The sequence below is a fragment of the Equus asinus genome, chromosome 5 (assembly GCF_041296235.1).
Source record: "Equus asinus isolate D_3611 breed Donkey chromosome 5, EquAss-T2T_v2, whole genome shotgun sequence".
NCBI classification, from domain to species: domain Eukaryota; kingdom Metazoa; phylum Chordata; class Mammalia; order Perissodactyla; family Equidae; genus Equus; species Equus asinus.
Window position 1 is genome coordinate 105,632,808 of NC_091794.1, and position 27,943 is coordinate 105,660,750.

General features: G+C 45.6%; 2 protein-coding genes and 1 long non-coding RNA gene across 13 annotated transcripts; 1 reads left to right on the plus strand and 2 right to left on the minus strand.

Moving 5' to 3' along the window:
• The first annotated feature begins 34 nt into the window (after positions 1–34).
• On the plus strand, positions 35–16,644 carry MASP2 (MBL associated serine protease 2). 9 transcript variants are annotated; one of them, XM_070511093.1, is made up of 11 exons: positions 64–221; positions 310–538; positions 709–886; positions 1,666–1,797; positions 3,803–3,999; positions 4,074–4,221; positions 9,446–9,564; positions 11,221–11,302; positions 13,787–14,080; positions 14,588–14,662; positions 15,881–16,644. In XM_070511093.1, the coding sequence occupies exons 1-11, from the start codon at positions 217–219 to the stop codon at positions 16,642–16,644; spliced, it is 2,223 nt and encodes a 740-aa protein (XP_070367194.1). In that variant the 5' UTR covers positions 64–216. The 9 variants fall into 9 exon arrangements, with proteins under 9 accessions (XP_014705298.1, XP_070367194.1, XP_070367193.1 ...); XM_070511092.1 differs by having other exon boundaries at positions 89–221; positions 13,946–14,080; XM_070511096.1 differs by lacking the exon at positions 11,221–11,302 and having other exon boundaries at positions 89–221; positions 15,881–16,467.
• LOC139045369 (uncharacterized) lies at positions 4,846–6,625 on the minus strand. Its single transcript, XR_011503640.1, has 3 exons — positions 6,495–6,625; positions 5,223–5,303; positions 4,846–4,947 (listed from the first exon to the last, which is right to left on the minus strand). It is a non-coding gene; the product is annotated as an uncharacterized lncRNA (long non-coding RNA).
• TARDBP (TAR DNA binding protein) lies at positions 14,310–27,233 on the minus strand. 3 transcript variants are annotated; one of them, XR_011503637.1, is made up of 8 exons: positions 26,933–27,059; positions 25,692–25,943; positions 23,276–23,439; positions 22,553–22,693; positions 21,750–21,920; positions 20,146–21,361; positions 19,140–19,412; positions 17,984–18,360 (listed from the first exon to the last, which is right to left on the minus strand). XR_011503637.1 is itself a non-coding variant. In XM_014849813.3 (6 exons), the coding sequence occupies exons 2-6, from the start codon at positions 25,927–25,929 to the stop codon at positions 20,831–20,833; spliced, it is 1,245 nt and encodes a 414-aa protein (XP_014705299.1). In that variant the 5' UTR covers positions 25,930–25,943; positions 26,933–27,233; the 3' UTR covers positions 14,310–20,830. The 3 variants fall into 3 exon arrangements, 1 of the variants encoding a protein (XP_014705299.1); XR_011503636.1 differs by having other exon boundaries at positions 17,984–19,412; XM_014849813.3 differs by having other exon boundaries at positions 14,310–21,361; positions 26,933–27,233.
• Between the last annotated feature and the right edge of the window lie 710 nt (positions 27,234–27,943).

A 27,943-nucleotide genomic window follows, 5' to 3' on the forward strand; every position in this document is an offset into this window, starting at 1 on the left:
ATTGTTGCCAGCCCTGGCTGTCATCCAGGTCCAGCTCCTGGTTCCTGGAGCATCCTGCCCTCCCCGCCAGGAAGTCTGAGCCGCCAGGAGTCATGGGGTCGATTCCCAGAATCCCAGGGTCCGGGAGGCCAGGGCAGGGCCAGGAGTTGGACAAACAGCTCAAAGGTGAGCCAGCGTGGGGCTCTGGACCAGGCCTGGCCAGCCGGACGGGGCACCATGAGGTGAGTGGGAGCCCCCACAGGCCCCTGCAGGAGTGAGGGAGGAGATCAGGCCCCTCCGGACCCTCACTGCTCCCCACGCTGCCCCCAGGCTGCTGATCTTCCTGGGGCTGCTGTGGGGCTCAGCGGCCGGCGCCCCGGGCCTGCAGTGGCCCAAGCCCGTGTTCGGGCGCCTGGCATCCCCCGGCTTCCCCGGGGAGTACGCCAACAACCAGGAGCGGCACTGGACGCTGACCGCGCCCCCCGGCTACCGCCTGCGCCTCTACTTCACCCACTTCCACCTGGAGCTCTCCTACCTCTGCGAGTACGACTTTGTCAAGGTGCCCGCAGGGCCGGGGGTCCTGGACACTCTTGTGGGCTGGGAGGGGGGCTCCCCAAGGACAGGCCGGGGCTGAGGGACAGGGACACCTGGGAGCAGAGTCTGGCCTCAGAGGGAGGGAGGGCAGGGCTTGGGCCTTGTTGTCCCTCCCTGTGACCCTGAACCCCACAGCTGAGCTCAGGAACCAAGGTGCTGGCCACACTGTGCGGCTGGGAGAGCACAGACACGGAGCTGGCGCCCGGCAACGACACCTTCTACTCGCCGGGCTCCAGCCTGGACGTCACCTTCCACTCCGACTACTCCAACGAGAAGCCGTTCACGGGCTTTGAGGCCTTCTACGCAGCAGAGGGTGAGCCAAGAGGAGGCCGAGTGCTGGGGCTGATGGTCCATCCGCATCGGGGCAGTAACCCTGTGCTACACCAGGCCAGCCTCCCTTTAGTCTCCCCACCTCCGAGCCTGGATTCCTGCCAAACCAGCAGGAAAGTCCACACCTCGGTCCAACATCTTCCACACTGCAAATATCAATAACAGCCATGACCTCCACTCATGGACTCAGCCCCGATTCTGTGCCAGGTGCCGAGCCAGGGACATCCTCACAGCCCACCCCACCCCCCACCCCCTGTGATGCAAGGGCCGAGTGAGCCCATTTACATATGGGAAAGTGAAGGGCCGCCAGTCTGAGTGCTGCTGAGAATGCACAGAGCATGGCGTGCTGTATGTGCATGCGGGCTTCAAGTCTGACACGATTTCAGATTCTGGCTCCTGCAGGGACCAGCTGTGTGACCTTGAGAAAGCGGCTCAAACATTCTGCGCTCCTCAGGAGGCGGCTGCAAGGGTTCATTGGAGCTTGAGTAGCAGACCCTCCTGCAGGGTTCAGCTGCTGGCTGCTCCCTTCACTAGCTGTCCTCGTTGGTGCAAAAAGGTGGTATTTACCTCTCCCTCCAAGTGTTGCGGGTAGGCTGCAATGACCCCAGGCTCCAGTGCTTGGCCGGCACCAGCCACCTTGGGACATGAGGCGGCTCCTCTCAGATCAGCCATGAGGCTGGAGATCTGAATCTGAGCCCAGGCCCTGAGAGCTGTCCCATTTTCTCTCCTGCTGACCGCCTGCCTGGCCCACCTCTCCCCTAGACATCGACGAGTGCCAGGTGACCCCAGGAGAGGCGCCCCCCTGCGACCACCACTGCCACAACCACCTGGGTGGCTTCTACTGCTCCTGCCGAGCGGGCTACGTGCTCCACCAGAACAAGCGCACCTGCTCAGGTGAGCCACCCCGGGGCAGAACGAAGGGAGGACCACACCCGGCGCGCGGCCCAGCCCCCACCTGCCCCAGGATACAGTCGGCAGGATACAGTTGGTTCCTCCAGGCCGTAGCTGCTCTGGAGGGACCACTGGGCTTGGCCCACTAGCCACTTCTCCTAGGCAGGGGCAGCCCCTTCTCTGATAATCTGTCCCCTCCTGCCATCCATTCATCTGATCACATCCTCTAAATCCTCCCCCACCTCGTTCCATCCTTGACTCACTCTCATCCCTCTTCAGCTCATTCACTTGATTAGCATGCCTCAGGCCCCCCTCTGTGTACCTGGCCCGTCTGGGCTCTGCAAACCCTACCCCAGTACAGCCACCTCGCCCTCCGTGGGCAGCTCCCAGGGGAAGGAGTGGGGCACCTAGGCCTGGCTCACACAAGCTTCTCCCCCAAACTTCAGGGTGGGAGGCAGGGCCTGCTCACAGGCACCAGTTCCTGGCCCCCAGCAGGCCGATCCCTTTGGGCTCTAATGCCTGGCGCCTGGACAGGAAATCAGCTGGTGCCCTTGGCGTGGGGAGCCCTGACCTGCTGGCGCTGACCCTGCCTCCCCTGCTCGGCATCTCCCCCATGTCTCTCCCTGTCTCTCTGTTCTCTCTTCCAGAACAGAGACTCTAGCCACCCGTCTGGCTCCGGCCTGCCAAGCGGGTCGAGGCCAGAGCAAGGCCCACTGGCTGCAGCTCTGGGTCGGGCCGACATTGCTGCTGCCATCAGCCCCCCATTCACCCCACCGTGGACCTAACAATAAATCTGGCTCCACTCCACCTGCTGCTGCTGCGTGTCTCTGGGGTGGAAGGGTGGGGGAGGGTGGCAGTGTGCACCCTGGCCTCTCCTTACTCTCATCGTAGTCTGGATGAGCCCTGGCGGGTGGCAGCTCCCTCCACAGGGCCACAGGCTCCTTTGCCAGAAAGGCTTGCTCTGGGCCCTCCATTTTGAAGAGGCCCAGATAGGGGTGGGGGCTGGCCTGAGTTCACACAGGGAAACAGAGCTCTCTCTACTCCCCCACTGGGTCCCCGTGGGCTGAGCTCAGAGCATCCTTGGACCACCTCTTGTTCAGAGGGCAACTCAGGCCCCGCATGTGCTGGGCCGGGGGAGCCTGAGCCAGAGCAGAGAGGCCCAGGGAGATAGTCATCAATGGACAGTCTGGTCCCCACATCCAGGGGCAATTCCCTCTGCCCCATGGGGAGCAGCCCATGGAGGAAGGAGGGCAGCGTTGGGACTCTTCATTTCCTAGAAGCCTCTCAGCTCATGTCTGCATCCCTCTCCATGGCCGGGGGGCAATGGGGGCAGACCCCTCCCACAAATGACATTCTCTCTGCAAGGGCAGAATTAGCTGTTCCAGTGAGGAAAGAGGGCACCAGACTGGCTTATGATCAGTGTGGGCTTGAACTTCTCTCAGCTGCCCCCAGGGCAGAGCCCAAACTCAGGGAAGGTGGGCATGGGGAGGCCCTTCCTGACCTCCTGACTGTTCCAGGTGGGGACCCAGGGGAGGCTGGACTGGCCTGCGCTGGGTGCAGGTGGGAGTCCCCTGGTGGACGAACTTGGGAGTGGCCTGGTTCAGGGGGCAGGGTGAGGGGCCCCCCCAATTCCTGAGGAACAAGGAGAGTCCCCTTCCCTTCTCTTGGTGCCTCCTGCCCGCTGAGAGAGGCTGACCTCACCCACTCGCCTAACCCCTGGGGTTGTGATCTGGCCCAGGACTCCCCCCACCAGGAGCCTCAGCTTAGGGCCCCACCCTCTCTGGGGGTGTGAGGCAGGGCCCCTGGAGAACACATATCTGAGTGCCACCCGTTTCAGCTAAAGCCAGAGGAACCCCTTCCCTAATTGTCCCTTCAGCTCCTGGGGCGGTGGTGCGGTTTGGTCTCCAGAGGTGCCCCTGGCCCTGGCCGTGTGCAGGCTGGACAGGCGGGGCTGGGTTATGCTGCCTGCACCCAGCTCATGCCACCCTGTCCTCTCCCCTCTTCCCAGCCCTCTGCTTGGGCCAGGTCTTCACCGACCTGTCTGGGGTGATCAGCAGCCCTGAATACCCACAGCCGTACCCCAAACTCTCCAGTTGCACCTACAGCATCCACCTGGAGGAGGGGTTCAGTATCATCCTCAACTTCGTGGAGTCCTTCAACGTGGAGATGCACCCCGAAATCCAGTGCCCCTACGACTCCCTCAAGGTCTGGTTCCCATCACCCCCACCTCATCCCGGCTCCTGCAGGTCCTGAGGTGACAGGGACCTCTCCGCTTTCAGATTCAGACAGACAAAGCGGAGTACGGCCCATTTTGTGGGGACACATTGCCTGGCAGGATTGAAACGAAGAGCAACATCGTGACCATCATCTTTGTTACCGACCAGTCGGGGGACCACGCGGGCTGGAAGATCCGCTACAGCAGCACAGGTGAGGGCAGGTGGGTCTCGGTCCCCAGCAGGAAGCTCTTCCAGAAGCGTCAAGGAGCTACATATGATGGAACTCTTCCTTGCCAGGCCTGGGAAGCACAGGGGAGGAAAAAGTTTTCCTTGATCCTTTTAGGGTCCCTGGCTGGGTCTGAAAAGTCAACTGACAAAGACACAGTAATAGGAGAAAAGCATCCATGTTTAGTTCATGTCAGTTTTCCATGGCACGGGAAGTGAAGGTTTGATGATGAGTGCGGGGTCGTGGAGGAATATGATAGGTTAGGGGTGTGAGGTCAGCAGTAAACTGAGGGAAGCTTAGCAAGGACTGTGTGTTCAGTCTTCCGGGAGTCACTTTGTCTATGGAAACAAAGCTTCTCTCTGGGTACAGGGAGTGCAACTCCCAAGTGAGGGTCTTATGACCTGCTTCAGGGAAGAAGTGGGTAGGGGGACACTCAGAGTGACCTTCCTGCTTCCACCATTTTCTCAGACTCCCTCAGCTTAAAATACTCAATATGCTAAAGTGCCATATTTTGGGTAGTGTGTCCTGAAACCCATCAGAAGACAGACCAGGTTTGAGTGGCAGGCAATGGTCCTGTTGACGCAAAAGAACCAATGACCGTTCCATAAGCAAGAGAAATAAGATGAGTTTATTTGAGCCAGAGTGAGGATCATAACCCGGGAAGACCCTAGAAAGCGTTCCAGAGGCATGGGTTTCAGTGCAGTCTTCTACCTTTTTAGAACAAAGAACACATTAAACACACCCAGCATACATTTGGCCAAAATTTCAAAGAGGTATTTAGTCGCAAATCAGGTCAGCATGACCCTGATGCTCTGAAAGGGGGCTAATAGGGCAGGGCGTTGGGGCGGAAGCATGCATTCTTATCTTAAGAGTGCGTTCTTTACTTTAATGGATAAGCAGATGTACAATGTGTGTTTAACAGGCCATAAGTCAGGCCTTTAGTTCAAGCCAAATCAGTTTTGAACTCAAATAATTACCCCATATACCTCAATATGTGGAAATCTCTTGTCAGTCCCCTAAGGGACCATCCACCCACCATCCATCCATCCATGCATCCTTCCTTCCACCTGTAGGAGAAAAAAATTAATTTTCCCTTTACCTGTGGCTGGGAACAAAAGACAGATTAACAAGAGAAAAACAAACAGAAGTTTATTAACATGTCTATCTCATGTGTACACAGGAGATAACCCAGGGGAAAATGAGGAAGTCTCAGAGGTGGTTTAGAATTCAGGCTTAAATATTATCTTCCGCTAAAGACAGAAGAGAGAAGGGTGTGTGGCGGGCTGGTTAAGGGGAGGTGACCAAGAAAACTATGGTAAACAGGAGTCAGGTTTGTTATGCAGATGGAAGACCCTGCCTTCTCCACTGAGGAGAGTTTCTAGAGATTTAGTCATCCTTCCCCTCCTGGTCCAGAGGAGACATTCTCACAAATGGAGATTTCCTTTGTAAATGTAAATTTCTCTTAGAAAACAACTTCTACTGTGTTTTCAGAGCTTCTCCTGTGTCTGCTCTTTCTCAAAATAATCCTTATGCCAAAGAGGCATGTTTTGGAGTGCCATGTTCTCCCACCCTTCACACACATCCATTTGTCCATCCTTCTCTCCCTTCCTTCCATCCATCCATCCTTCTCTCCATCCACCCATCCATCCTACGGATGTGACCTGACCTTTTGTGGGGAATATGTAATGCAGAAGCCACAGTACCCACCACCATAGCCTCTGCCCCTCAGTCCAGTCTGGTCACAGCAACATAACCTCAGCCCTGACAAGCACAGCCAAGCACCAGGCATGGTGAGGGTCCAGAGGGAAGACCTGGCCCAGGCAGGGGCTGGGTGCCAGGGAAAGTATCCTAGGACTGGAAACACCTGAGATTGGATTGAAAGGCTAAGTAAGTGTTCAAGGAAGGTGGAAGGGCGTTCCAGGTGGAAGGGAAGAGTATGTGCAAAAGCCCAGAGGCTCCACGGTTGAGGGTGTGGCACTGTTGAGGGAGAGCTGGGGTGTGCAGGGATGGGGTCTCGATCACGGAGAGTTTGGAGTAGACCTACACTTCAGGGAGTCTGCAGCTGGGGCCTGTACTATGCCTCTCTGAACTGCCTCCACTGGCCCTGGCTCCGTCCTCTGGAGCCCAGGGGGTCTTCCGCCACCTCTTCCTCACGACAGACTTTCAAATGCTAGAAGGTGGTTCTCAGCCTGAAGCAGCCCATTGGCGCTACCTCCTTAGACACAAGTTCAGGTCCCCCCACCTTCCAAGGCACTGACCTCTGGACATTGATGTGGGCTTGGCGAGCTGAGGAGTCAAAGGAAAGATTTCCTGGACTCTCAAGGTCTGGTAGTAGTGCTCCTTTACTCAGAGAATAGCATGGGGACAGGACCCATGGGCAGTAAGAGCTGCAAACATGGGTTGAGGGTTAGGGCTAAATTTATAAGGTATAGGTCTGTGGGTTATTTCTTTACAAGACAAAGGAAAGATCACGTAAAAAAGTCGTTAAAACAGTATCAGTGTACGTGGGGTCTGGCTATCAGGTGATCCTATAACTTTGGATACGAATCAGGTCTAATCAGGTCAGGATGTCCTATACTTCCCGGAGGATGACATAGATCGGCATGTACGACAGGACGCCTTGGCCACCTCTCCCTGGGGCAGCCTTGATCCTCATCAGACATGTCTGTGCCTCTCACCACTCTCAGCCAACAGATCTTTCAGGATGTTGGCATTGCAAAATAACCAACAACCATTCTATAGATACGATAAGAGAAGTAAGGTGAGTTTTACTTGAGCCAGGATGAGGATTATAACCCAGGAAGGCAGTTTCCAGAAAGGCAGAAAGCATTCCAGGAGAGGCATCGTTTTCAGTACAGTCGTAAACCTTCTTAGAACAAAGACCATACATTAAATAAGGTGAGGATACATATTCATCAAAGTTTTAAAGAGGTATTCAGTTGCAAATTAGCAGGTCAACATGACCCGGATGTCAGGAAAGGGACCTTCCAAACAGGGCGTAGGAGGGGAAGTATGCATTCTTATCTTAAGGGAGTGCATCCTTTTTTTTTTTTTTAAAGATTGGCATCTGCACTAACATCTGTTGCCAATCGTTTTTTTCCTTCTTCTTCTCCCCAAAGCCCACCAGTACAGAGTTGCTTATTCTAGTTGTGAGTGCCTCTGCTTGTGCTGTGTGAGACGCCACCTCAGCATGGCCTGATGAGCGGTGCCATGTCTGCCCCCGGGATCCGAACCAGGAAAACCCTGGGCTGCCGATGGAACGTGAGGAGTTAACCACTTGGCTACGGGCCGGCTGTGGGAGTGCATTCTTTAACGGTGAAAGCAGATGTACAATGTATGTTCAATGGGCCATAAGTCAGGCTTCTTTAGTTCAAGCTGAATCAGTTTTGAACCTGAATAATACGTGAAGATCTCTTGTCAGTGTTATTGGAAGAACAGAGTAACTGAGCTGGGGAGGCTGGAACTGGAGGTAGGGCCCTGGCTCAGGGCACAGGCTCTGGTGTCAGACTGCCTAGGTTTGTCTCCCGCTGTACCGCTTTCTGTTTCCCGGCTGTGACACTGAACCTCTCACATAACTGTTCTGTGCCTTAATGCCCCAATTATCCAATTAAGGACATCTCCTTGGAAGGGTGGGCTAATGCATGGAAGGCACTGGGCACAGGGCATGGCATGGAGCACGTAACTATTAGATTATAGGTATTAGAGTAATTTAAAAAACGAGAGGGGTCGGCCTGGTGGCGTGGTGGTTAAGTTCGTGCACTCCACTTTGGCGGCCTGTGTTTACAGGTTCGGATCCAGATGTGAACCTAGCACCACTCATCAAGCCATGCTGTGGCAGCATCCCGCATAAAATAGAGGAAGATGGGCACAGATGTTAGCTTAGCAACAATCTTCCTCAAGCAAAAAGAGGAAGATTAGCATCAGATGTTAGCTCAGGGCCAATCTTCCTCACGAAAAAATTAAAAATGAGAAATTGGACTAGAGAAGATTACTCCTTGGGCCACCCCTGTTGGAAGTGTGGGAAAGGGTGAGAGACTGAACAGGAGACACACCAGCCCTTTGGGAACATTTCATTTGCCTCCTGTTCATTTTTGAAAGCCTTTCATTTTCCTGTAGGTCGAAACAATAAAACTTTTAAGACTGAAGTGCTGGTTTCAGAGCAAGTCAGAGGGGAGAATGAGGTTTGCCAGCTGGTGGGTGAGAAGGGGCCAGGACAGAGCCTCCAGGTGCTTATGAAGGAAGGTACCAGCAGGGCGCTGGCCTGGGTACCATGCAGCCTTGGGAGGCCCTGGGCTCCTACAGGGCCACCAGTGCTGTCCCTGGAGATTGGTTTCCTGAGGGGAGACTTTGGGGGCTGCCTGGGACTGAGAGCCACCCTAGGGCACAGAGATCAGGTGCGGGAGAAGGGGACTCAGTAAATGGCAGGCACACGCTGAGGGGTACCTGGCTGTGCCCTCACGTGGGGGATGGGCTGAAGCCTTGGGGTGACAGCAGGCCAGGTTTGGCAGCCAAAGTGGAAGACAGTCTCCCCCGAGGCTGGAGCACCGTGGGTGTGTGCTCACAAGGGAAGGCACGAGGCTTCCTGAGCGCCAGTCTGGATCTGCGTCCCAGGTTTCTCCCGGTGGGAGGGTTCATTACAACTCACTCTTTCTGAGTGCCCAGCAAAGCACTAGCCCAGGTGCTTTACACTCCATCCTCAGGACCCCCACGGAAGCTGAGCAACTGTTCTGCTCCCACTCATCTTACAGATGAGGAAACTGAGGCTCAGAGAGATTAAAAATACCCACTGGGACATGGAGAGCTGTGACTCAAACCCTGGAATCTGGCTTTTTCCCTCCCAGTTACTCACTTGGTTTTCGGCAGTGTACGTCAACTCTCTGGCGTGGGGCAGACACTCCACTTGTGTGACCGTACACTTTTTTTTTAAACTGTGGTAACATTGGTTTACAAATGCGCATCTTCTTGCATGCCTGGCTTTCTCGCACAGCTTTGGCTGAAGCCCAGTCAAAGCAACAAATCCTAATTTGCACACCAACCAACCAAGCTGAATCTTGCCTTTGGTTTTAAATCTGCAGAACATTACCCTACCGTGGCAAGCACTCTACATGTTAAGGGTTTCATTTACAAATCAAGAACTTCAAATTGCTAAATTCAGACTTCCTGCTCTAGACCACATAAAAACCACTAAGCCAGGTTTTCCTCTGCACAGCTCGGCCTTGTCCTGATCCGACGGCACCACCTAATGGCCACATCACACCTGTGCAAGCCACATACATCCTGAAAGACAGCTTCTCCGTCTTCTGCGAGACTGGCTACGAGCTTCTCCAAGTGAGTCAATACAAAACTGTCAGCGCACCAGGATCGTGATAGTTTTTAAATGCATACATATTTATATCAGCAAACATGTGAAAGAAAAATAGGAAAACAGCTGTTGTCAGCATGCTGGTTTCTTTAGCCTATGATTAAACAATAAAAATCAAAGGAATGGTACGTTTCCAAAAAAAAAAAAAAAAAAAAAGGATGACTATGGAGAATTTTTGCTTAAGGAATTCTGCCTTTTTAAAAAAGGCTACTTTGGGGCCAGCCCGGTGGCGCAGCGGTTAAGTTCGCACATTCCGGTTCCGCGGCCCGGGGTTTGCTGGTTTGGATCCCAGGTGCAGACATGGCACTGCTTGGCACGCCATGCTGTGGCAGGTGTCCCACATATAAAGTAGAGGAAAATGGGCATGGATGTTAGTTCGGGGCCAGTCTTCCTCAGCAAAAAGAGGTGGATTGGCAGCAGTTAGCTCAGGACTAACCTTTCTCAAAAAAAAAAAAGGCTACTTTGGAAAGCTGGTGACTAAAATAGACAACTTTCCTCTATTCACACATTACAGCAGCTCTTGCTAGAGTGGCTGACACAACAGAAGGATGAGTTTGCCATCCTTGTCTGATGTGATCAGGCTCCTCCTCCTGGTCAAATGATGACCTTTATATGAAACAGTTCCTGGGCCCACAAAAGATTAAATGGTGCCAGGAAACAGTAAATTCTGCAAAGTTATAAATAGTGACCACTGTTAAGGGAGAGGCAGGATAATTTTTAAAAATGCTTAGCGTTGCTTTAGGGGCACAGGTGAGAGATTAACATGTCCTCTTTATGTTCTTCAAAATTGTCACCAAATCCCAGTGGTAAAAAGTAATAACAATAAAACGATAGCTAGCTATGCAGTCCAGTCCTTTGGAAGGGGGAAAAAAAAAGGGAGAGAGAGACACTTTTCCCACCTTGCTATCTTCTTGGATGGGCTCTTTTTCACAGCACCTTGCACTGCAAACCTGTTTAGTTTCTAATTTAAAACAAAATAAAACAAAACCTCCTCCTCTCTTTTGAAGCATATTCTGCCAAAGCCATCTTATTTCATTTTAAAGTCTGATTTTAGAAAAATATTTCAATGAATGAAAATGTTTCTCCATAAATGATATTAGCAAGGAAAACTGATTTAGAACACACATGTGAAGCTTATGAAGTGTTTTTAGTAACTTTCCTCCAGCTAATGGAGGCTGGAAAATGGCTAGAAAAATCCACATTCACTCCATGTCTGATCAGGTTGGCCTTTTCCAAACTTCTGACCACCACCCTTTGGTACTTTATAGAAAGGAAGAGTGGGACATCAGCAGAACTGTGAGATCTGATGTGTTCCTGGATTAAAGTGGAAAGCATAAGATCTATCATAAATTGCTGCAGAGGTTAACATATGATTCCTAAACTGCCAGTACATCTTGAAAGGTGATATACAGCAGAGGTGACATAACCAGCAGAGCTGACGGCAGCAAACACGCACATACGTCAAGGCACAGTTGAGCTGTGCCTCTGGGCACGGGGGTGTGTTCAGCCCCTTGGGAGTCCCTCGTGAAACAGTGGCAGAGGAACTACTGCGGGGGCACAGCTTTGGGGAGTGATGTTATGATGTAAACAATGAGATTAGTATTTTCTGAATTCCTCTTTAGGGGGGTTATTTGCCCCTGAAATCATTTGCTGCAGTCTGTCAGAAAGATGGATCTTGGGACCAACCGATGCCGGAGTGCAGCGGTACGATCACGTGACAACTCCCTTAACTCCTGCTGCTGCTATTACTGCTGCTATTGTCTCTTCCGGTCTTCTTACAATGATTGTTTATGAGGCCTGAATTCCAAATTTGCTTCTCATTCCCAGTCTCTCAGTGGGCTCTTAGAGGTTAAAACGGGCCAAGCTACTACGAAAAGTATTTGCTTTAGAAAAGTGTGATCTTTAAAAATATTTTTCTAAGTATAAAACACTCATACAGACGGGAAACAGAAAATTACAAACATCTTAATACCCATAATCCCACCAAATGAGTGTACAATCACTGTTATCATTTTGGTGTCTATCCCTCCAAGTACACACATATCTCACACGTGTAAACAAGTATAGGCTACTGTATGCAGGGATGGGGTAAGAGAGTGTGTGTGTATATATATCTACCTATATATACACACCCCCCCCCCCCCAACCTGGGCTGATAGCATACATTACCATTCTGTGAACTAAGAATCACACATCTCAACATTTTTTCCAATTGCAAATACATGTTAACTTGAAAAAAGTATAAATTAACAAAAATATATAGTGAAATCCTCTCTCTCTCAAATCTCCAAATTAGGACTAAGAATTTGGGGTCTTTTCCTTCACATTCTTTATCTCCTATGCTCTGTATACTAACATATTTCACTATTATATACTTTTTAATCAAAATAGGATACTTAATCTGACTGCAATGTGCTTTTCCCCCTACAAATTGTTGGGTAACTTTCCTCATCAATTTAAGTATTAATAGAGCCAGTTGTTCATTTTAATAACTGCATAGTATTATCATCATACAATGTATGCTTTTAATCTGATTTCTGCTTCCAGTTTCTTACTATCACACACATGGCTGTAGTTCACATCCCTGTATATATTTTTGCATATTTTGTGCAAGTGTTTATACAGAATTCCTAAGGGAATTTAAATATGTTCATTTCATAAGTTTACATTCCCACCAATTAGACTACCAATTTTTTTTTTTTTTTGAGGAAGATTAGCCCTGAGTTAACATCTGCTGCCGATCCTCTTTTTTTCCTGAGGAAGACTGGCCCTGAGCTAACATCGGTGCCCATCTTCCTCTACTTTATATGTGGGACGCCTGCCACAGCACGGCTGGACAAGAAGTGCTATGTCTGCACCCAGGATCCAAACCAGTGAACCCCAGGCCACTGAAGCAGAACGCGTGCACTTAACCACTGTGCCACCGGCTGGCCCCAAAACTACCAATTCTTTTAATTCAAAAACCTTACAGGGGCTGGCAGCAAAGGGAGTGTTTGGAGTCAGATTCGGCACTTTTTGCTGGGAGTTGTGGCATCTCCTCTATGTGGAATCAGACAATGTAGGCAAAGCACCTGGCCCAGAGCCAGGCACACAGCTATGAAGGGGCTGAAAGCTATCTAAACAATCTTTTAATAGCCACAGAAACACATCAACAATTTTTAGGTGTCTACTGTGTTAAGAACTAACTTTTAGACTGATATCACTGTCTCACGAATTGGTTATTTCATATTAGTAATGTCCTAACAAGTGTGAATTCTAATCCAAATTCAAGGTATTAGGACTTCCAGGTCTTCTAAAAAGTTCGATTTATGAAAAGGCTTTTTTTCCTTCTTCTCCCCAAACCCCCCCAGTATAGTTGTATATTCTAGTTGTAGGTCCTTCTGGCTCTGCTGTAAGGGAAGCCACCTCAGCACGGCTTCATGAGCACTGCTAGGTCTGCTCCCAGGATCTGAACCAGCGAAACCCTGGGCAACTGAAAGAGAGCGTGCCAACTTAACCACTCCGCCAGGGGGGCCCGGCCCCACATGAAAAGGATTATTAAGAACAAGCCGAGGACTTCAGAATTGTCCGTATTTCTACCTTTACAGACAAGCAAATTGCAAACCGAGTACCTTTCCCTCGCCCCAGATAGTACAGGCACTCACAGGCTGTGCAGCCTGCTTCCTTCTGTGTTGCTGTTTGGCTGCAAACCTTTATGTTAGAAGTGAGAGGGCTAAGGCAGTGCAAGTGATTTCAAATTTTCTTCCTTTAGGAAAGGCATCATACCACTCCTTCCCAGGGACGTCACATTGATCTAACCATTTAGGGACAGGCATGAGAGGGACGCTTTAAAACCACACTAAAGCAGGCGCCAGCAGCGCTGTAGTGCTTGGCCACCAGTGGCCAAGTGTTTAAGTTCGCGCACTGTGCTTCGGCGGCCCAGGGTTTCACCAGTTCGGATCCTGGGTGTCGACATGGCACGGCTCATCAGGCCAGGCTGAGGCAGCATCCCATATGCCACAACTAGGACCCACAACTGAAAATACACAACTATGTACCAGAGGTCTTTGGGAGAAAAAGGAAAAATAAAATCTTTAAAAAAAAAAAAAAACCCACAAAAAACTATGTACTGGGGGACTTTGGGGAGAAAAAAGGAAAAATAAAAAAAAATCTTTAAATTCGCACTAAAGCGGTTCTCCCCACTTTCAGAGATGAAATCAATGAGGCCCACTGCACAGGGGAACACGAACACGGCTTCAAGTCAAGCAGCACACAGCACAACCACCTATCATCACAGTCTGCAGATCTTCTCAGTGTTAGTACAGAAAGTGCAAACTGATGGACTCCTCCCTCTCCCTCATTTCTTAGTTGTTGACTGTGGCCCTCCTGATCATCTCCCCAGTGGCCACGTGGAGTATCTCACAGGTCCTGAAGCGACCACATACAAAGCTGAGATTCAATACCACTGCAATGAAACCTTCTACACAATGACAACAAATGATGGTAAGCATACTGTTCAAAGCTGGGGATGCGGGATATTTGGAACCTAAGTCCTCATGATCTGAAAATAAAACACTAACCCACAGTTTTGGCTAAGGCTAGACAAAAGATTTTAAAAAAAGCACTTGTCCCACCTGCTAAGTGAAATATCACAGCTTAAGTGACTTTAATGTCAATTTGCAAGAATCTGAAAACAGATTTTATCTAGTAAATGACTACTACAAACACACAATATATTCCAAATGGTTTAATTTAACAAGTCAAAACCTTATCATTAAGCACTTGAGATCTTGATACATATTCAAGTTATACATCTAAAAGGTTTCCACTTTGCAAGCAAACATGGTAATGCAGACACCTCCTATTTATGAAATCATGTAAAATGGTTATTCAGACACCTCTATTTCTCACTGATGCTCAAGAATCAACATTTTTCAAGGGGGTATTCAAGAAAATGACAACCACCTTATACACGCAGTTAAACATTTTTGCTTTTCCAATGATTTGCAGGTAAATATGTGTGTGAGGCTGATGGATTCTGGACGAGCTCCAAAGGAGAAAAATCACTCCCCGTTTGCGAGCCTGGTAATGGATACATTTATACAAGGGATCTGTAATTGATGGCAAGTAGGACTGGGTAGGAGACAACAAGCATGGCTTTAGCCATGGGAGGCAGAAAAGCAACTTCAGCACTGGGCTGACACCAAGTTAGTACTTCCAGACAATATGTTCCCATGATCCCCTGTCCACAAGGAGAGGGCGTTAGGTGCTGACTGCATCAGTCAGTTATTTTTGACCTTACAACTAGGCAAGCATAAAAAATGAATGATTTTAAAAATTACCTTGAACCATTTACACATTTATAAACATGAGTTTTTCTGTTGAGTTACTTTTCTTCTCTGTAAAAACGCTATTAAAACCCAAAGCTAATAACTTCATTATTTTCCTAAGCAATTGTTTTCGATGACATCTAGTTTTTAAACATTAATGGAATTTGCCCTTTAATAGTACTTAAAAAATTTTTTTTACCAGAACTTGCTCTGAGGATATAGTTAAGTAGTGATTTTAAAAAAAATTCAGAAAGGTAATATTATATTCATTACCCTTATGTTATTTGGCTTAAATTAGTTTTTTTAAAAACCTCTATCTTAGCTGACACGTTTATAAGTTTTAAACAAGTATTCTGCCACAACAGGAAACAAATTTGCTACATTAATGAGCGTATTTAGTTCGCAATAGACAGTAAAATTTAATATCTGGAAGAATAAACTAGACCAAAAATAGTAATTTCTGAACCAGAAGGTTCTTGGCTACAACTGCAATGTTCTAATTTTTAAGACATTTAAATGTTCAAAGATGAAAGTAATTTTGCAAATCCCATGATGGTGACCTTAGGCTCCTGCTTTCCCAGAACTATATGGGAAATACACATTTTACAAGTAAGAAAACAGAAGCAATGAAAGGCTATTTCCTTTCACTTTCTACACACATCACCCAGTGCATCAGCTCAGACAATTCCTGTTTGCCCTCAAAATAATTTCTCCAATCATGCAGATCATTTCTTTTAGCAAAACAAATTCGTTTCTAAAAGTTTATTTTCACTCACCTCATTTTCTGAGGCGCTAAGAAGTATCACGTGGCTATTTGAATTGTGCTGTTGTAAAGCAGCCTCACTTCCCTGTATAGGGGGACACCCACCAATTCATGAAATACAATTCTTGGTTGACATTAGATATACACAACTCCAAAGTGGTACTAATTAGAGATTTCTCTAATGGCTGTATATATCTGCTTTTTCACCAGTTTGTGGAAAATCAACTCGTACTACAAGAGGCCGTATACATGGAGGGCAAAATGCAAAGCTTGGTGATTTTCCCTGGCAAGTCCTGTTACTAGGTGAAGCTACAGCAGCAGGTGCACTTTTATATGACAAATGGATCCTAACAGCTGCTCATGCTGTATATGGGCAAAGAGAAGATGCCTCTTCCCTAGACATTAGAATGGGTGCCCTGAAGAGACTGTCACCTCATTACACACAAGCCTGGGCTGAGGCCATTTTTATACATGAAGATTACAATCATGATACTGGTTTCGATAATGACATAGCACTGATTAAATTGAAGAACAAAGTTGTAATCAACAGCAACATCCTGCCTATTTGTTTACCAAGAAAAGAAGCTGAATCCTTCATGAGAACAGATGACATCGGAACTGCAGCTGGGTGGGGATTAACTGAAAGAGGTTTTCTTGCCAGAAATCTAAAGTTTGTTGACATATCAGTTGTTGACCACCAAAAATGTACTGCTGCATATGAAAAGAAGCCCTGTCCAGGGGGAAGGGTAACTGGTAACATGCTTTGTGCTGGCTTAGAAAGCGGGGGCAAGGACAGCTGTAAAGGTGACAGTGGAGGGGCATTAGTGTTTCTAGATAATGAGACACAGACGTGGTTTGTGGGAGGAATAGTGTCCTGGGGTTCCATTAATTGTGGGGAAGCAGATCAGTATGGGGTCTACACAAAGGTCATTAACTATATTCCCTGGATCAAGAACATAATCGATAATTTTTAATTTTATGTCTTCCGTCAGGAAATGATTCCTCATTTTAAAAAAATACCTGTAAAACATCTTAGCAGCACAATGTGACCTGAGAAATATTAACACAGCAGTTGTTGCTACACTGAAAAACCAAAACCAAACTACAGGTGGGAATGCCACGACAGGCACTTCTCAGCTCGCCAGCTTTTCACCCCTTACTCTTTAATTTGAGGAGACATAAAACATTATAGTAATATTCACCATCTTTGCCAATCCAATAGAAACTCACTGGTTAAATTTGTATTTAATTACTTACAAAGTCCAGTATCCCTTTTTTGGACTGGCTGTTTGCATTTCTGTAAAATGCCTGTTCGTGTTCTTAGACTATTTTTGTACTGTTTTGGGACTTTTCTTATTGATCTCTAAGAGAGCGTGATATAATACAGCAGTATTGGTTCAGGAACAACCTTGAATCGTGGTTTTTTTTTGGTAGATCAATTGGAAACATCAATAATTTAGCCTAGGTATAGACTGATTTCCATGTTAAAAACCAATACCACAAAACGATGAGATACAATTTTTCAGTTATCAAATTGGCAGACAAAAACAACATGGAATTGCGCTATTTGACGTTGTCATACAACATAAATTTTCTAAAGGACAATTTGGCAATATATATCAAAAGCCTTAAAAACATGCAGTCTTTGACCTAGTAATTCCACTGCTAAGAAATTAATTTAGCTGTGAGGATGTTCCTAGCACCTGGAAATAACCTAAATAATGTTCAAACTCAGACGACAGCAGAATCAAAGGTGGCATTTCCATAAAATGAAATGTGACATTAGAAATAAGTGATCATCTTATAGATAAATCTGTAGTGTTTTTTTTTCCTTTTTACAGTGAATACGAAATAGTCGGGCACACTCAACTAAACAACAGATCACAGATCATACAACTGCTGAGTATAGTAGAGAACTCACAAATACACAATTAAGAGGTATACTCTCCTAGTACTCAACAACAACAAATTATTCTAATTATCACATGCATTTTCTGAATTATTAAGTAGTTAACATCTTTCTTTTTCCTAAGGACAAAATTTGAGCTCTGACTTAACCTTAAAAATCTCATTTCATTTTAGTTGGCTAGTCCTCCCTAAAAAGTTTTAATAACTAACATTTAACAAAATTTTTCTTTCTAGCCAACGAGTTACCATTATATGTAAAAATTCATTGTGAGTTTTGGCTTTATTTCTCTTGTGCATATAAATTGCCAACTTTTTGAGACTCACTTTTCAAAGGTAACTTTGCAGCATCTTTGTTACATATAAAAAAGAAATTATGTTTTTCCAGTAAGACTCCAGACACTAAACTGTGGTGGCAACAAAAATTTTTATTCAACTGCTTCAAAAAAATTTTTAGAATGCATGTAGATGACCAAATAGACTTTAAAAACAAATCTTTGCCAAATAGTTTACTTCTAAACTTCAAAATTTTTTTTTAGGGTAGAATTAAATACCCATAGCTATGTAGTACCATAAACATGTTAATATAAGGCTACTCAACATTGAAAGCCTTCTAAGACTGGTAACTAGATTTACACAAGTATAAATAAGGGATTAAAACCATGCCATCGACAAGTTAACTTACCCCTGGGTTCCTTGAAGGCTTGTCAGTTTAGTCTTTGGAGGTCCCCCGAATACCATTTTAAGTGTTACCATGTTACTGCTGCTGAGTAATATTGCAAGTGCTAAAATGCAAAATTCAGATGGTACAGGGTTTGGAAATCATGCAATTTAGATGCAGGAAAAAAAATTAAAACAACGCAAGATCCCTTTACAGAGAAAACTGAACAACAAAACAATGTGGCGATCACAAGTCCAAAGGAAGACTTCATTTATAAAAGTTTAAAACACGTAACTTGCAAAATGACAAACCTATTTATCATAATCTAATTAGATAAGGGCAATAGTAAACTATCAACACAAAAATTGTTACATTCTTCCGTTAGAAAACGAGCTCAACTCTCACAGAAGTAGCAGTTACATCAAAAGTACAATAGAGAATCAATATATTATTGCTTTTACATACTTCACACTGCATCGTGAGAGTCTGAGTTTTGTAAACGATTTTATTCAACATTACTATAATCCCCCACCTTGGGAGGACAAAGCCCATTTCACTTAACACTTCCACAGACAGACAACCCACCCTGCTAGTTCTTAAAGCTATCAGGCTTCTTAAATGGATTTCAGGCACAAGATAATTTGTGGTTTCTTCTACTTTATCCCTATTGCAATTAATTCCACTTTTCAAATCCAAAACTAGAAAGGTGCTGACATTCCCTTTTTTCAATTGATATGCTTTGTTACAAAGCATTGAAAATAATTAACATTGTTTTGCCAACTCCCCCAAATAAGAATATTTTAGAAGGCATGACTTCCCAATGGAGATTTATACAGGCCATGTAAATAGAACATCACCCAAATGCACAGAGGCACTAAGAAAAAGCTGGAGGGTACTGCTTACCATTTTAGGTGCGGTCACCCAGACTTATTAAAAACTAGATTTAAAAAGAAAAAAAAAACTTTTCACTTTGGACAATGCAAGAACATATAGCAATTAAGTCTGGGTATCAGATGTCAATGCATGACAGGTGATGAATCCATTTGACTTGAGACAACTTTTCAAATAAGTTTATTTGAAGCAAAATAAGCTACTGCCAAGAAACTTTATGAAAGTTCCATCTCAAAAGGGTCAAAAAAAGGGGAATTAACTGCTATGAATTCTTTGCATTCAGGGCTGCAAAACAAAGACACATATTATTTAAATCAGTTTTATTTAAGAATTTCCAACATTGACAACTCTTATAAAAAGCATCCAAGCACAGGACACAGAACCGCAGCAAACAGCATTCTTATGGGTAGCTAACAGACATTAGAACTTCCACCCTTCTTTGAGACACCCCGAGCTCACTGGTGAACTCTGCTTCCAAGTACTCCTGCAAAGCACACCACAAGCTCAGTCCATGTTCTCAACCCATCAGCTTCAGTTCACATTACCACACTTACAGATCAGTAACAGAAGAGAACACACACCAGACAGCATTCACAGCAGTTGACAAAGGGGTAGGGGAGATACAAGTATCGTTTCACTAACACATTCAACTAACGTGGGTCATCTAAGAACAAAACCCAATTAAGTCTTCCAACAGCTGTGGATGTCCTTTGAATGCAAAAAACATTCGTACATTATTTGCTATCATTGCTCTCTGCACACTCTCGCACCAAAGCCACAGGATTGAGAGACACATCTCGCCAAGTTAAAAAATATCCATTATGCACCACCAAGTCTCTGCACGCGCTCTCTCCTTTTCTCGCTCATACTAGCCTTTCATGCCTCGGCACCACCATCAATCCTCACACAAGGTTTCAAAAGTTCAAACAGCTTTCTGGTTCCATATCACAGCCTTGCGTTCATAGCGTTGATACGACTCCATGAAATAAAGAGTAGCGGATAAAAATGGGACACCCACCGTCAAAGACGCAGCCTGTGCAGTGTGATGACGAATTCTTGAATGAGAAAGCATGTAGACAGAAGTATTCCTATGGCAGAATATTTACAGCACTACTTTCAATGAAGTGCTTCTTCCATAAACATTTGAAATGAGATGAACTGCAGAGATTAAATGAAGGCTTCATATTGTACTTTTGTATATGAAGGGAGACAAGTGTTAAAAACAAAAACAAAAACAAAAGAACCAAACACTGTGACACCATGATCTCCAGAAAGGAGCTTTTTCTAAGGAAAAAATCCATATGGTGGGGTTCAAATTAAAACAAGGAGAAAAGAATGTAGTTCTAATCAATGGTTTCCATTTTGAACATGCAAAGAATTCACTTGACAAGTCCAGGGATAAAATATTACAGGAGAAACCTTTTGATATCAATTGTAGTGTGTTGGTTTACCAATCAGGCAAACAGCAGTTCACTTTCAAACACTCAATATTTAACCCTTTATGTAACAAAACTTATAAAATTCCTTTAGCTCTTCCTCTGTTTCGAAAGAAAAATGTCAAAAATACTGCTGAATATACTCCACACTGAACAAACCAATTTTGAAAATTCTTAGTACATACGTATTTTACAATATACTTACCATGAGTTTAGAAAAATTTGAATTCCCACCAGTCTATACCAACCAACCATAACCCTCTGTGTCTACATTCCCCAGCCAGAGGATTTAGAATCCATGCTTGAGCCAAAGCCTCCATTAAAACCACTGCCTGACCCCGCATTGGATGCTGATCCCCAACCAATTGCTGCACCTGAATTAGAACCACTGTAAGAGTTATTTCCAGAACCAAAGGCCTGATTTGGCTCCCTCTGCATGTTGCCTTGGCTTTGGTTATTACCTGACGGGCCCGACTGGCTCTGCTGACTGGCTAACATGCCCATCATACCCCAGCTGCTCTGCAGGGCTGCCTGGGCTGCGGCCATCATGGCTGGATTTATGCTAAAAGCGCCAAAGTTCATCCCTCCACCCATATTACTACCTTGATTATTTCCCAAACCAGCTCCACCCCCTCTACTGTTACCAAATCCACCCTGATTCCCAAAACCACCTGGATTACCACCAAATCTTCCACTTCTTTCTAACTGTCTATTGCTATTGTGCTTAGGTTCAGCATTGGATATATGTACGCTGATTCCTTTAATGATCAAGTCCTCTCCACAAAGAGACTGGGCAACCTATAAGAAATAAGGGATGCGAATAACAAAGATTAAACCATTGATTCATATATCAAAGTGGCAATAAAACTTAAGATTTCAAGCCATTATTTAAGCTGGAGGAAAAATAAGCAATGAATGCTCATTTCGTTTAAACCCATAAAATAATCTTTAGCTTTAGTAATGGCAACAAGGATTTTTCAGTTTACTTTCAAAAGATATATAACACTCGTAGTTAAACACCAGTTACTGGAAAATATCTAAAGGGTTTATCACAAATACCTAGGCCCATATACCCCACACCTTGTAAGGTTGGAAAGCTTAGCTAAGGATGGCAATTAGCTGAATGGGAAAAGTTCAAGAGAAATTACCTAATTAGCTGGGGCAAAGTTATTAAAGAGAAAAATACCTGATCATCTGCAAATGTAACAAAGGCAAAAGCCCTGAATGGTTTGGGGATGAAGACGTCTACCACTTCTCCATACTGGCAGAAGAACTGCCGCAGCTCGTCGGCAGTCATGTCCTCCGTGCAACGCCCGACAAACACCTTCCGGCTTCTCAGAGGCTCATCTGGGCTTTGCTGGTCAAATCAAAAAGAAGGGAAAACATCAGAAACGTTTTATGAGCAATGAAAGAGGCATTATGGTAGAGGATGTAACAAAACCGGTCTGTCTCTTCTATCAGGTGAGTCTTTAAAAAGTAGGTACATTCTCATTTTTTCGCATTGTGCTTCTCTTTCTTGTAGGACTTCAGTGAAAAATAAAGTTTTAAAGTTTAAAGTTCATGAAAGCATACTTGGATTAAGGAAAGTCAACGACTGAGAAACGTCCTGGTAAAGATGACCATGTTCCCAATAAGCACGTCTTGCTTGCTTGGAACAAGTCAGGCCTTTGTAACAAAATTAATGTATTCTGATTGTCTTTGTTTTCGCATGTAACTACGCAAGAAATGTTAATTTGCTAGAAATAACAAGAAAAGAAGGAATAAAATGAACAAAGTCTGAGTTTCAAGGGGTACTAAACTAAGTAATTTCAAATAAGCATAAAATATTCAGCATGTATTAAGGTCCTAAGGCTTTAACAAGGCAAAAGATTCCAAGAACACACTCTGCCACTAGCTTTGCCAAGTGTATTTAATGTTTTATTTTACAGTGTCTTCTAAGGAAGTTTCTCAGCAAAAATTACCAAAGCAGAGGAAAAAAGAGCAAAGTACCTTAGAATTAGGAAGTTTACAGTCACACCATCGTCCATCTATCATATGTCGCTGTGACATTACTTTCACCTGAGTTTCATATTCCGTAAAACGAACAAAGCCAAACCCTTTTGAATGACCAGTTTTAATATCTTTCTTGACCTAGGGAAAAAACCATTTAAATTTACTACAACTACACAACACACAAACAAATCAGAATTCCTCGAAAATTTCAATGGCTTCAATTGGACGAGGTGGCTCATTCAAAACTTAAATCAAGTGATTCTTCAGGTAAAAGCAACAGGAGGGTAAACGTTGAATCCAGATCATGTTACTAGTAGAGTAAAACTCATTTACATAATAGAATTTCAACAAAATGTTTTAGAATCCAAAGATAAACTAGATTTAATGTTTACAAAACAATTAAATAAGAAAAGCAGAAAATAAAAGTTTTTAATCTCCCAGTAATTTAAGTTATAAAGAAAAAAGCCAACGTCACCTCACCTCCTTCCCTTAAGCGTTTGTATGATAGTAGGATTTTACAATATCAAAGACAACAATATACAGTACATGCATAAAGGGAAATGGTGTGAGCCAAATTTCTTTTTAGCATCCCCTATGTATACAAATAACGAACACCGAAAATATTTTCTACTGACCATGAAGGGCAGCGTCACTAACACAACAGGAGTTCTGAGCGCTCATTCACTGGGAAAGAAAAACTTAAATGAAATCAAAGTTCACCTGAACCATAAGAACTTCTCCAAAGGTACTAAAATATTCCTTTAGATCCTGTTCAGTTGTTTTCCACGGGAGACCCAACACTATTAAATCAGATGTTTTCTGGACTGCTCTTTTCACTTTCACTGCTGATGAAGCATCTGTCTCATCCATTTTTCTTTTGTTATCTAAACAAAATGGGCAGAAACCTCTTAGAACTCTTCATTTAACACTTCTTAAAAACACGTTACCTCCTACATCTAGAACCGAGAAACAAAAAGATTCTGCCTAAGAACAATAAGATACTGAAAACTTTTGGCAAAAAGTGATGCTAGCCTCAAGGACAGAGTAAGGCATTAAACAAGCGGGTGAGGCGCTTTTCTGGTGCAAGTCCAGAGACTCCTGCCTCTGGTTTTGTATATTTGTACATCTCAAGATTACAACTGCATGATCTCCCCTCTCAAAAGGCATTATCAAAACAAAACGAGTTCTACTTCACTTTGAATATAAAATACATTAAAGAGGGAAAAAAGGTTAAAAAACAGTGTGATAATATCTTTCTGCCTATTAAATAGACTTGCTTAATTATTTTAATGCCTGTAACTTAAAGGCTATATACCAAAAAATTAGCAACTTTTATCTCCAGCTGTGGATTTAAGCGTTTTCAATTTTCTTTTTCTTTCTTTTTTTCAGATTTTTAAAATTTTTTTCTTTTTCTCCCCAAAGCTCCCCAGTACATATTTGTGTATTTTTAGTTGTGGGTCCTTCTAGTTGTGGCATGTGGGACGCCGCCTCAGCATGGCCTGATGAGCGGTGCCATGGCCGTGCCCAGGATCCGAACCGGCGAAACCCTGGGCCACAGAAGCAGAGTGCGTGAACTTAACCACTTGGCCACAGGGCAGGCCCTTTTTCTTTCTTTTCTAAACTTTCCACAATGAACTCACATTAATTTTGTAATAAGAAAAAAAACCTTTAGGTTATTTTTAAAAACCAATATTTGGAAGGGAAGAGGAGGAACGATTTTTAAAAACAGACTTTATTTTTTAGAGCAGTTTTAGGTTCACAACAAAACTTCAAGGAAGATGAGATTTCTTTTTTTCTTTCCCTTTTTCTCCCCAAAGCCCCCAGGTACATAGTTGTATATTCTTTGTTGTGGGTCCTTCTAGTTGTGGCATGTGGGACGCTGCCTCAGCGTGGTTTGACGAGCACTGCCACATCCGCGCCCAGGATTCGAACCAACGAAACACTGGGCCGCCTGCAGCGGAGCGCGGGAACTTAACCACTCGGCCACGTGTCCAGCCCCGAGACTTCTAATATACCCACTGCCTCCACACATGGAATAACCTCCCCCTTTATCAATATCCCCCACCAGGGCGCTCTATTTGTTACAAGTGATGAGCATACACTGACACATCATTATCTAAATAACATTTTAAATTTGGGTAAACATTCATCTATAGTCAACAGCTCAAGAAACAGCTTTCTTAAAAAAACCCTGAGTCAACCCTATTAAACATTTTCTTGACATTAAGTCAATGTCTTGCATACTGACCATATATGATGGACTCTTGCAACATCAAGTTATAATTAAAGTACCAGACAGATGTATCAACCAGCACACATTTCTACAGCTAAAATGTACCCATTTCCTTGGCATACTTGTTAATCTTCATGCTTCCTTTTCTTTCTTTTTTTTGAGAAAGATTAGCCCTGAGCTAACTACTGCCAATCCTCTTTTTGCTGAGGAAGACTGGCCCTGAGCTAACATTCATGCCCATCTTCCTCTACTTTATATGTGGAACGCCTACCACAGCATGGCTTTTGTCAAGCGATGCCATGTCCGCAACCAGGATCTGAACCGGCAAACCCCGGGCTGCTGAGAACTTAACCGCTGCCCCAGCGGGCCGTCCCCGATGTTTCCTTTTCATAGATTTAGAACATCCGGGATAAGGGACAGTGAGAATAAGACCAGAACCCAAAACTATAATTAAGACTACATTAATTCAAGATTTGGGCTACTGCAATTGATGTTCATTTAAGGGGGGAAAAAAAAGAAGTCAGATTAGTTGAATGAATGATGTAGCCTGCAACGACAAAGACCTAACCAAAATATTGGGGCACTTCAGAAGAATCTATTTACAACAGACTAATCTAAATGCAAAGCATTCTTAGTAATTCCTCAAATTTGGCATTAACTTGGCAACGTTTGTTCAGATGATTATTTAAATACATATTTTTCTCTCTAAAAAATGCTCTGTAATTTCCAATTTTCACTAATTTAGACTAGCTGTCTTCGAAACTAATCTAATAGTAACATTTAAAGAAATACTTGGGTTATAGGAGACATTTCACCATGCAGAAAGGCCATGATCTATGACTTCGAATGAGACACAGACCCCACAGTACTTTAGCACTATTGCAACACCAAATGGCAACAAACCTTTGGGATAGTTGACAACGTACACCAGGTTCCCCCAGCCAGCATCCGGAGCATGCAGAATTCCTTCTACCAGCCGGACCCCTCTCATACACTGAGACACTGGATTCCTATAGCGCAGCCCACATGCTCCTGGAAACTGGGCTGTCACCGTGGACAGCAGCACCGTCCCATCGTCTTCCGACGGTATTTCAATGGGCTCATCATTCTCATCTTCCGTTACCCGAATATATTCAGACATTTTTTCTTCTTTTTCTTAAAGGGAAAGAACACTTGTGTCAAATCAACCGTTTCCTTATAATCAGCTCATCAATACCACGACCATGTCATTGTCCTAAGACATCCAGAAAAATTCTTGCGGCTTGCACTCATACGTGTTGGTTATCCCCGAAAAAAGAGGAGGCAAAGGCAAAGATAGTGATTCCTATTAAACTGCGATGCCTTGCTAGTTCATTCATCCAATAAATATCTGCTAAGTGTCTACCACGCATGGGGGTCTGCAATTACAACTTTGCAACCAGTCAGCCCCAGGTGGCACGCTGGTTACAAGGTGGAGGGGCGAAGGCAAGCAAGAAAAAGATAGCGAACGAGTCATTATTTTATTACAATCGTGATATACGCTGCTAGGAACAAGTCGTACTCCTGGGGGCCGGGGAGAACCTAAACTGGTTGACACACGCGTATGGGTCAAAGCAGACCACCCTAAGCCAGGGATGCAGAATCTGAGTCTTGAGCATTGACTGGGAGCAAGGAGCCAGGTGGAGAGAACAGGGAAAAAGTTCCTCCCTGTGGGACTTCCGGGGGCTCTCCAAACTTGAGCCACAAGGACAGCGGCGACAAGTCCTTCGCGACGCGGGCCGCCACCTCCCAGAAGCCAGCGCGTGGCGGCCGAGGGAGGGGTTTTTCAGCGCGGCCGGGGTGGGGCCGCAGGGGCACAGGCCTGAGCTGACAGCATCCCCCCGACGGTAAAGTACCGAAAGCACAAAGCACTGCCCGGCCCGGGAGCCAGGCCAGACCTCGGCCTCGGGCTGCATGGCCCCGCGAGCCCGGCGCTCCTGCTCCGGCGCTGGCTGCCACCCGAGCCAGGCCCTAACGACGCTCCCGCGCGAGCCCGCCCGGGCAGAACAAGGCAGGCCCGGCCCCGCGGCTCCCTTCCCGGGGCGGGCGCCGAAGCTGCCGCGTCCGCCTCAGGACAGGAACTGCGGCACCCAGCGCGTCCTCAGTGAGCAGCGTCCGCGACTCACCCGCTAGGCCGCTGCTAGGAAGCCCGACAGGGGAACCGAAGCAGCGAGGGATCCAAGAGCAGCCCAGCTACCGCTTCGCTCCACAAAATGGCGCTAGGGCCGCCTCCTCCCCCCGCCGGTCGTCGTCCTCTCCCACCGGCTCCCCGTCAAGAGGGGGAGGGCGCCGCAAGGAGACGCGACTGCCCTATCCTTAGTCCCCTCAGACCTCCTTACTGGGAGTCTGAGCCTACCGAGTGTGTTGGAAGGATAACGTAAGACCGGCATCTGGGCCTGAAAAGCTAAAAATTGAAAAAATGTGGGTGCGTTGGCTTTTAACTCCCCCCACGTAGCGTAACAGATGGTTTCGCCCGACCAACCGACGGCCCCGGGTCTCGGCCGGAGCTCTCGTACTTTGAAAGTGCGCGAGACTAGGTCAGGGGCAGGGTTAGGGGCAGTGGGGCGGGGCTAGCGGGGGCGGAGCGCGGGGGTCCCGGACCCTCCTGATCTCGCTGCTTGGGCGAGCAGAGGAGGCCAGGACCCTTTGTCTAAAATCCAGACGGGTGCGTCCTTACCTCTTTCCCTTAGTCTGCATCTACACCTGGAGAGAATAACTTTGTTCTAAATAATACCAATGATAGCGCCGACTGTGTACCAGGTGCTTTCTAAGTACTCACATGTTTAATTGCCCCGACGGTCTTGTGTAGGTATTATTAGTACTAACCTCACGTACAGGTGAGAAGGAAACTGAGGCTCAGAGAGGTTAAGTATCTTGCATAAAGTCACCCAGGTAGTGAATGGACCTAGGTTTTGAACCCTAATCCTAATGCTAACATATTCCAGCTCCAGGCGTGTAATAATAATAGTATACTTCATCTGTTTTAAGACACACCTGTTGTTTCACATTTCTGAAATCAATACGTGATTTCAGTTCCAGTTCTGTTAATGATATGTCCTTGTTTAATTGGCAACAATCTTAATTTTTTAGTGTGTCAGATTCAATGAAATGCAGTAATAGCAAAGTGCTCTATATTT